Raw genomic sequence first — 8,674 nt, forward strand, 5'->3', positions numbered from 1 at the left:
CTCAGGCAATGACTGAGGAGCTTTACAACTGAGGGCTTCTAATTGACAAAACATGAGCAGAAGTTGCAGCTCTGACAGAACTCCCCCTCGCCTAAATGAAAATTAATTTCCAATGCCTTACGCACAGAAATTAATTGCTCCAAAAGGTAGCTCTATTGTTCAGAAGCATTCCTTCCGTAATTACTGTATTTCTACTTACACAGACAAACAAATGGCAAATGTATCGCCGAGGCTGCCAGTTTTCCAACCTCCAGGCATTGTAACACAAGGGCTGTGTCAACTGATGACGTCAGTCACGGCTCTAACAGCCTTCACATTTTTTAAAAAAAACCCAAACATCCCATGTAACTGTAGCTACTTAACCAAACCACAAGCATGAGAGATATGCAAATATCCACCACAATATACTATTGGGGCTATTAAAAAAATTTGCAACAGATTGTTTTCACAAGCTCTCACACTATTAAACAGACACTTCTTACCTTAATTTGTCTGAATTTGTCATCCTTCTCGGACTTCGTTTTTTTTCCTGCAACAACAGAAGGAAGACTTCTTAAAGTCCTGTGTGCCATGAGTTATCCTTCACACTTTCTATATTCACCAACAAATAGCCCCAAAACAGGCCTCAAAATGGCAGCACCTCTGGGGTGTTGTGGGGTTAAACCACGACAACCTCCTGGGAAAGTGAGAACCTGTTTTGCTTAATTTTAAGTCTTCCTTAAGGCCTAGGCAGTCAAAAATTCACCTTGAACACCCTAGCTTTGTGTTTCATTTTTAAAGGGCTACAAAAAAGAACCACAATGGGACTGAGGAAAGCAAACACAGTCAAAAACATCAAGGTGAAAAATATGGAAGAGTGACAAACTAAGAAACAAGGCCTGTTAAGAAAAAGAAGGAAGTGGAAGGGAAAAAAAAAAACAATCAAAATATATGTCTCATCACATTTGTGACACTCTCACTGTAGCTACAGGAAAAGGGAGATTGTTCATTGATTTAACATCAAGAGAGATCCCAATAAACTTCAACAAGTATTTCTGTAAATAGTTGCAACCTGAGAGGGGAAATACATAAACGCATATTATAATTCACGAAAAAGTGGTTTATGCAATCATGCTGGACTTGAGAATCCATAAAACCACACAGCATGAGACCCTCACAAAATGTCGTGTGCCTTGGCAGATCCCAGTGTTCCTGCCCCTCCTCTGACCTGATGAGACCTTGATGTGGAAGCTCAGACCTGCTGGTGCAAGCTCAGCTCTACCCCACTGTTCGCACAGATGTGTCCCAGGAACCTCTCCCATCTCTACTGCAAGATAGCGCTGAGAATTAGAAATGTTTGCAGCCAAATTCTTTTGCTCTCACTCACACATAAATTTAACCACGTGCCACATTAGAAAGGGCATGTGAGAGTATATACAGGGCCCAAAATATGTCAGAGCTTTATAGTAACTGGCCACAGAATCTTCTCCTGCTACAGCCCCCATCTCCAGAATCTCAGCTTTCATCATGAACTTTTCTAGTTCTTACAGCTAGGAGAGGAATCTACCACAGTGGGACAGGTTATGGTTCAGGGGAATATGCCTGAATGTACAAAACACACCATTGACAAGAGACTGGGAACAGTTTCAAAGTGAAAGTTCCAGCTTTTGCAGATTGATTTCCCTTTCATAGTATGATTCTGCCCCCAAAATGCCAGAGTTCATAATTTCCAATCACACTGACCTTAAACTGAAGATGTGCCTTTCACTTCTCAAGTTAAGAAAACAGCAAACTGAGCTACAGGTGAATTGAACTCGATTTTAGAGAACACCGTGCATTTGGTTTGCAGGTTATCTTTTTGTCCAAAAATCCTAGACACTTGAGGATACCAGAGGACTAAGGAAGCCATCATTCTACTCCATAAACCAGTAACAAAGCCATAAAGAAGCCAATGAGCCATAAAGAAGCCAATGTTTCGTAAGAAACCAAATACTCATGAGATTGATGAGGTGGTTAGGTCCTCTACCAGCAGGAGGGAGACCTAATCCCTAAATTTGGGCATTCAAACATAGTTTCCCATTTCACTGTTATCATGCTGTGGGGGCTGTTTTTTCACGGCCTAGTATAGCTACGTTAACTAACGAAGAGGCTTCACAGTTTAATATTTTCAGCAGAGCTCAGCAGAGTGCCAGTTTATTTCTACCCTTGCTTGAAAAAAGATACCAAAATATCTGCCACCATATTCCGTATGGGCCCTACTGAGTTAAATGCATTGGTGTGTAATATCCCCTTAATCATCTTCCTTGACTGAAGGAGACCTGGGACTAGCATCTGAACACAGCTCCACTGGCTTTAACAGAACTAACACAATTTACACACATCACCAGCTTGGGGGTATCACATCTCATTGATCTTCTGTCCAACTGGCTTGTTCTCTTAACTGAATATAGCCTATTTTTCATACAGCTGTTCCTAAGTTCTGGGCAACATCTGGATAAAAACATCCAGCTTCACAGCAGGAGTAGAACCAGCACATTTTGTGGACCCCAAAATAGTAACAATGCCCCCAACACCACTCTCATGTTGACAAGCTCTCCCCTCTACCTTTTTTGGAAGGTCTTTCAGATAATGGCAGCATCCGGTACACCCTGAAGGCATTGTTTCCTTTCTTTATACTTTTGTCCTTCACTTCTTCTATGTCAGGCAGAGAGTTCATAGCACAACGGAAGTTTGCCTTCCATGTCTTTGGATCAGGTTTGTCTACTCCTGACTGGTATTTTCCTAAGCAAGAAAAGAAAGTTAGGCACACACAACGTGCAACTGAAAACCTAAGGCGAATTAGTAACAGCATAGGTTAACGTCAAGGTATCAGCCTTCGGTTCCCAAGCATTCAAACAGTAGCTGAGGTTGCAAGAGTGTGTTGTGATCTCATTCCCATGCACACTTCTAGAACACATGATGAACAGTTTCTGCTCAAGAAAGACCCAGGACACTGCAGATCAGATGTGACTCCACCGCAGTGTGGAAAAGCTTGCACAGCATTTACCTTTATTATGTCTGGCTCAAATCCATAGCAAGGCATAAAAAGCCTAAGGGCCCAACTCTACAAAGTGCTGAGTGTGCTCTACTCCCAACAATTTTGAATCCAATCTTGTTAACATTTAAATCAATTAAGTTTTACTGTGTTCCTCAATGCAAATGAGTTATGGCGCTTCAATAAAGCTGGAGAGAATGGCAGGCCTTGAAAAAAGCACTTAGCCTCCCACAAATCTAGAAACTTAAATTCACTCTCTGTGTTAATAAAAGCAAAGACAAGAAAGAAGGAAAATGTAACTTTAAGAGGGAAAACAATGTGAAAATCTGTCCTGCAGAAAGAGAGTTCCAATACCTGTGTGAATTGCCCAGTTTCTAAATAAGGGAGCGTCTTTTTCAACATCCCACCCATGTCTTGCGGCATGCATCCAGGGAATCTGAAAAATCTTCTTTTCCTGGAAGGGAAAACAAACAGGAAATGCCAACACTGATTGACTTGAGGGATCTTCTGATGACTTTAAGTCACTTATTTAAAAGCACAGTTCCAGCATCTGCAAGTGTTTTGCTTCCTTCTAACCCAGTGCCGCTGTCACTGAACTCAATAGGAAAATATTCACTGGCGTCACTGAAAGCGGAATACAGCCCTAAGTATATGAAATACTCAGAAGCCCCTTCATGGCCGATGAGCCTGGCAGCTTTCCAAGCTGACACATGGATAAAACACGCAGTGCTACACACTTCTAAACATTGAAACAAAGGCTAGTTTTGGCAGCACAGACACTTTTATGACTAGAAAAATTAGAAATGAAACTAAACAACCATAGGAACAGAACAAATTCAAGGGATTTATAATTCAGCCAGTAAAATACTAGCATGGTGAAGGAAAGGGATCTCTCAAATTTATACACCAAGCAAACAGACATATGAAGATATCAACTGTAGACAGCTCTCCAGTTGGGATAAAAAATACAAGACACCCATGTGGAGGAGTGGCATTGAAGACAGTTGAACATATTTTAGTTTAGAAACTTTAGGCCAAAGAGAAGTGCATTTAAAGCAATCCAAAGGAAGGCTTTTTTAATTATTTTTTTTTAAACACCCAACATGTCGTTAAACCAGGGCATGCCTTATGTGGTGGAAGTATAAACTGATTCCCAAAGGGATCAGAAAAACTCATGGAAGATAGTACACTGGTGACTATTAAAGATGATAGTTTTGGGATGCAGCTCCAGTTCTGGGAGCCCAATGGCTTTCAGAGCTCAACAGCATGTTTCCCACACTCCTTCCACAAGCACTTAGCACACAGGATACTGGGCCAGATGGATGCTGGGTCAGATGTGCTTTTACGTCATACAACACAGGAACGAATTACTATGTGCTGAGCCTACAGAGCTGTTTCGGAACTCTTCATGCTCATTTCTGCAAAGCCATACAAAAGGAGTCTGTTCCACAACACTTGTTTTTTTCTCCCCTATTGAGGGGAATACATCTTATCTGGCTTCACGTGCAGACATCTTGTGCTATAAATGCTGCCACTACAGGTTTAGATCCACTTCTTGGTTGGAAGGGACAAGCACTTCCAGTGCAAAATGCACCCTCCTCCTGAGGTGGCCGCCTGAGCTACACCAACTGAATTGCACCCTAAAAGAGCCTAGACAGGCAGCTCTCATTTAAATGACTGCATTGTAGATGTCTGTGGTAGGGTGAGATGAATCCTTTGCCCTTTCCCCTTCCTCCAGCAACCACTTTTCTTCCTTGTCTGTCTGGTTAATATGTCACTAATGTCAAGGTTAGGTTTAGTTCCCTTCCTTTCCAAGTGATCTTTTCTTTTTTGAGCCTGCATTTTGTATCATCTTTCAACTCCTTCAATTCTTTCTCTCATTTACATTCACTTGCTCAGAATGCGTTCTTCCCATCTCACTTGGTTCATCTTTTCTTTAATTCGGTGAAAGCACATATTTAACACATTCCTCATTCCCCTTCAAGCCCTCACACTCTCATTCTTCCTCTTAATCTACTCCCATCACTTCTCTCATGTGCCTTTTGCCTCCTTACTCTTCCCCCTCTATATAGTTAAATCATCCTACAGAGACGCTCTCCTCTTTCCCCAAGTAGAATTGGTCTAAAGAAAGCCTCACTATCCTGTAGTCCACAGCACATTCATCAGAGCTAGAATAAGCTTCCTTGCCTTCACTCTCCCACAGACTATAATGAACATGGAAAAAAATCATACTTCTGTAAAAACCAATTACTATCAACAAGCACTTTTAAGAATTGATTAGATTAAAAAGTCTTCTCATGCTTGGTGATGGGGAGAGGTCTGAACAATGCTACACGATGCTATGGAGGTTATACCATGGATTTCACATCCCATATGATAATTCAAGAAGCTCTATAGGAACTAGCAGACTGAACAAGACCCCAGACATAGCATCCTGCCATCATCAACCATACTTCCTGCTTCCAAACAAGGTGCCAGGACACTCACAACAGCAGTCTAAGCGTTCATTACAGTGTTTCTGTTCATTACAGAAAGTTCTTCCCAATCCCAGATGTCCTGAAGCACATGAACTTAAGAGCAAATTATAACATAAATAACAAAATCATAGAATCCATGTGCATTATAATTTTATAATACATACATGTACCTATACAGAAACTACAGATTTTCTCATCAACTATCAAATATCTAATCTTCTCTGAAATTCCACACGACTGCGGACTGCAGCAATACCATCTGGTTGTGTGTTCTGCTCTAGTTTACCTAGATGCTTTCTATTTAAATACTAATTTTTGATTTCACACATTATCAAACATTTACCTACATCCTTCTTCAGTCAATGCTTCCTAATAATGACCTTAACAGGAAAATGCTCATCAGCACTTTCTCTTAGACTTGGAAAATCATGTGCTGTTTGGTACAGCACTCCATCACTGGACATTTATGTAGTAGTCTTGTGTTTCTATTAAAAAGTTCACCTCACCTGAAGTCAAAAGCACAACACACAAAACTTTTGCAGCGTAACAGGAATTGCTACCAAACTCCAGTGGGAACATCAAAAGGGAAAAGGTGTCACATTCTTAGAAATTGACAGGAGGAGGAAAATAATATTGAACGCTTGCAACCCCAGCATTGCAAAATGCTCCAAGCAGGTGAACGAGCATGAGATCACATACAAGCTAGAAAGTCATAGGACAAATTTTAAATAGCGGCATCTGTCTGGAGGGCAATACTTCAAGCATCCACCAAAGCAGCAGGTTGCCTCTCAACTCCTGTTACAGCTACTCTGAATGTTTCCACTCTGATTTCCTTTCCCAGATTGATGAGGGACACTGACTTCTCATTATCCCCCTCCTCACACCACCTCTGCCCTCTACTGAACTATGTAATTTTCTTCATATCTCCCAGTTTTGTCTCTCTGGGAAGGTACAGAAATTCCCTTCCTCTCTCATGCTCAAGTATTTATTTTTTAAGCCCTGTAGAGAGGGGTCTGTTCTTGAAGGGAATACAAAACAGGAGATACAATGTGATCAACTGACAGTAGGGGAATTAGGTAAATCAGCTGCACCTGGTTTGTAATTTTTAACCAAGAGAGGTTTAATCCCTTTCTCAGTCTCAAAAAATTCCTCAAGAAGAGCCAGCCAATGACAAACCCAGAATGGTAATTTTTTCTTTAGTATTTAAACCTTATTTCCTTAAAAGCTATGTACACACACAAGTGCCATTCTCTTGCTAATCTGACCCACCTTCTTTTCTGCACTGTGAACTGTCCTTTACCAAACCATTTGCCATACCATTTGGTATACAAATACCAAATCCTACAGCCTCCAGAGTCAATTCTGTGGGTACAGAACAGGCTATGATACACATGACACTGTAACATTAATTCCATGCATGGCTTTGTTTATGGTCAGGATTTACAGTAAAAATAGAAATATTTTTGGTTTAATGATTCACTGCTGGAATGAGTGTTTAAACGTTTTTAAACAGAAATGCTCAGAAGAGCAATTAGCTTGTTGAGCACAATACAGGCAACCCTGAATTATGCCAAATCAGAGGGTAGAAGTGGGAAATCAGAGTTTAATAATCCTCAAGGCAGGGCACTTAGCCTGGTATCCTCTTTCTGCTAGGAGCCAGGGCTTTGTTTTAGGAAAAAGAAAAAATTTCAAAATACTTTGTGAGACAAGCCTTGGTCAATATAGAATATGCTAACTAAGGACAAAATCTGCTACCAACTCTTGCATGCCAAACAGTTTATGCCAGAAGCACAAGGCAGAGACCGCTGTAACAACACAGTCAGAGGGCTGCAAACACTAAACAACATAACAAGCCTTGCAAACTGCCATTATTAGCTGGTGGGCTGAACTTGAAAGAACGACGCCCTCAGCACAGTGGCAGCATTTTCACATGGCAGAGCAAAGGAGGCAAGTACATTCCTGGGGTGTACCGAAAAAGGTTACGTGAACATAAATCTACAGACGACAACATTATATGTAAGAGTAGTAAGCTCAAATCTGAAATACTGTGCCCTACTAAGTGCAGTGAAATTACTTCAGGATTGGGCCGGAACGCCCAGCAAAGGAGAGCAGAGATGGACTGTCAGCAGGAGAGACCTGACACGGAAGTAGAGATACTCAAGGAGAAGAATCCATATGGACCTGAATGTGGGACTCGAATTACAAAGACAACAGTGAAAACTGGTCTCTTCCTCCTCTTCAGCTGTGACCCCATTATGCAAGAACAAGGACCTACTCAAATTCACAGGGCAGCTAACTAGGGAAAGGATAAAGCAATATTTATTTATCCCGCCACAGCATGTGAAAGTCACTGATGCAGGAAGTTCCTGAGAAACAAAATTCATAGCTGAAATTTAAAGGGCTCCTGATAATTTTATAGTCATGAGCATTTCTAGCTGTGAAAGCGGAAATAAAAAGTAGTAATCTTAATTGCCATTCTTCAGCTCTAAAAATGAACACCTGAGCACAACAACTACTACTATAAGGAGGACACCAGACTAGCTGGGTTAGTGTCTTAACCAGAGTGGCAGCTCCTATGTTTCTGCACCTGACTTTGTGCATTTCCACCCATTTTGATAACAAAGTAGCCTCTGTAGCCAAAAAAGCTTCATGGTTTTCAGTGTGGTGAATTACTCTCCAGCATACCGCAGAACGCATGCAATACTTCCAGGGTTTATTACTGTTCAAAGTCTCAAATACAATCCTTTTTTATTGAGCCAATTAAAAAAAATTCAAATTGGGCACTGATATTTTGGAGCCCAGGCTTGTACTCTCAAAGTGTCTAGAGCTCTGAGTAAGAACTCAGGACCAGGAATATTAGGTTTGGGTCTGTCAGGGGAAAAGTTACCCCGTTTTCTCCCAGGTTGAGAAGTAGCAGAAAAGTCACACAAGTCTGAAACAGGAGATTGTTGCTTCAACCCTGAGTCTAACACAGAATATAGCCTTCCACCTCATTTTGGTGGAGGGCATTTTGTTCACATCCCTCCGATGCTACTTGGTGAGCAATCTGTTCCCAGCTTAAAAAACAACCTAGCGGAGTCTCTAGAAACGCTTGCTCCAACAACAAAGAGTTGGAAAATGCTTTCAAAGGAGCCACAAATCCACCAGGCCAAAGCAGGGTGCCTCAGATCTGGCAGGCGAGGGA

At 41.3% G+C, this 8,674-nt stretch overlaps 1 protein-coding gene across 5 annotated transcripts in view; it reads right to left on the reverse strand.

Moving 5' to 3' along the window:
* Positions 1 to 8,674, reverse strand: part of IRF2 (interferon regulatory factor 2) — a 42,843-nt gene that overhangs the window by 14,061 nt on the left and 20,108 nt on the right. For all 5 annotated transcript variants that reach the window (XM_035897718.1, XM_035897719.1, XM_035897720.1 and 2 more), the window contains 3 exons: positions 3,368 to 3,467; positions 2,584 to 2,760; positions 483 to 529 (listed from right to left, as the gene is read on the reverse strand). In XM_035897718.1, the coding sequence (XP_035753611.1) occupies positions 483 to 529; positions 2,584 to 2,760; positions 3,368 to 3,467 (324 nt within the window). The remainder of the gene's footprint in view (positions 1 to 482; positions 530 to 2,583; positions 2,761 to 3,367; positions 3,468 to 8,674) is intronic.

The sequence above is a fragment of the Egretta garzetta genome, unplaced genomic scaffold (assembly GCF_000687185.1).
Source record: "Egretta garzetta isolate BGI_Z169 unplaced genomic scaffold, ASM68718v1 scaffold46, whole genome shotgun sequence".
Classification (NCBI taxonomy): Eukaryota; Metazoa; Chordata; class Aves; order Pelecaniformes; family Ardeidae; genus Egretta; species Egretta garzetta.